Source organism: Limulus polyphemus, unplaced genomic scaffold, assembly GCF_000517525.1.
Source record: "Limulus polyphemus unplaced genomic scaffold, Limulus_polyphemus-2.1.2 Scaffold965, whole genome shotgun sequence".
Lineage (NCBI taxonomy): Eukaryota > Metazoa > Arthropoda > Merostomata > Xiphosura > Limulidae > Limulus > Limulus polyphemus.
This window is the reverse complement of record NW_013666575.1, coordinates 194,555-195,702: the sequence shown is the minus strand read 5'-3', so window position 1 is coordinate 195,702 and position 1,148 is coordinate 194,555. Positions and strand designations below refer to the sequence as shown.

Sequence of the window (1,148 nt, the reverse complement as noted above, 5' to 3'; positions counted from 1 at the left end):
TAGCTGCCCTGAAACAAACAATAATATTTAATTCTTACCCATACCTATAAATATCCACCAACAGTAATCACAATTCACACAACATTCAGCCTTGATAATGGATGCAGAATGCATTCGAAACGCGTCGACAACTCATCACTAGCTACAACTTTTACCCGTTGTTCTAACAACGTTAAGACGGCTTATCGACTTCTTGAGAAGAATTCTAAGAAGAAAGTAAACCTACAGACATCGGTCTTGTTTAACAAAATCTGCCTACAAGAAAATCTGTCACCAAAGTACACCAAATAAAGATAAGCACACAGTATAAACAGCGAGTTTAAACTGAAACTTAGCTTTCATTAAAGAAACTTTAAGAGTCAAACAAAACTACAAATAGAATACGCAACATTATATAGAACACATGTCTTAAGTTCATATAGAGAGTTTGCAATTTCTAGCACACAAAAAACAAAGTAATACACACTCACATGAGACTGATAAAAGTATCTTCGGAGAATGTTGAAAACTTGAGCAAGCCCAGCAGCAAAAAGGCCGAAGCCAGCCATTAAGAGTACAGCTTCCCAACCTTCTAAAGAAGCTTCCAATTTGTTAGATTGTTTGTTACCAATCCAGGAGCTACCGTTGAATATTTCTTGCAGTCGACGGGATAAGTTGACACATTCAGCAGTATTTCGAAGAAAACTGTTACTGTTAGTTCCAAAGGAACCCTTCGCAGTCATAATAATTATAAGGATGTATTTCAGTCTAGTTACGTTCATGGTAATTTAATGGAATTATATTAAATGTATACGTATATGGCGTTGTTAGAGAGGTCGATCGTGGATATTTCTGATAATATAAACAGGCAGGAATAAAGTGAATTCAATAATGAGAATAACTAAATAAATTAGACTTTTAAGTTTAAATTTATAAGTAGTAAAATTTATCTCATATCTCCATTTTTTACTTTACATTATTTTGTAACCCAATAATTGCTTAATAGTACAACAGACCAACTGGTTTTATCAGGAAGTTTCGAAGTATAATTGAGCGACACAAAGTCTCTAAACCTTAGTTACTTAGGAAAAGTAGAGATCAACATCATTTAAACTTGTTTCTAATATACTTTGATATGTCAGCATCAGTTGTAGACCAACCAACTTTAA

At 33.5% G+C, this 1,148-nt stretch overlaps 1 protein-coding gene across 1 annotated transcript in view; it reads right to left on the bottom strand.

Moving 5' to 3' along the window:
• LOC106461466 (urea-proton symporter DUR3-like) overlaps nt 1-722 on the bottom strand; it is a 38,545-nt gene extending 37,823 nt beyond the window's left edge. The window contains exon 1 of the mRNA XM_013921290.1: nt 471-722. Coding sequence (XP_013776744.1) covers nt 471-722 — 252 coding nt within the window. The remainder of the gene's footprint in view (nt 1-470) is intronic.
• Between the last annotated feature and the right edge of the window lie 426 nt (nt 723-1,148).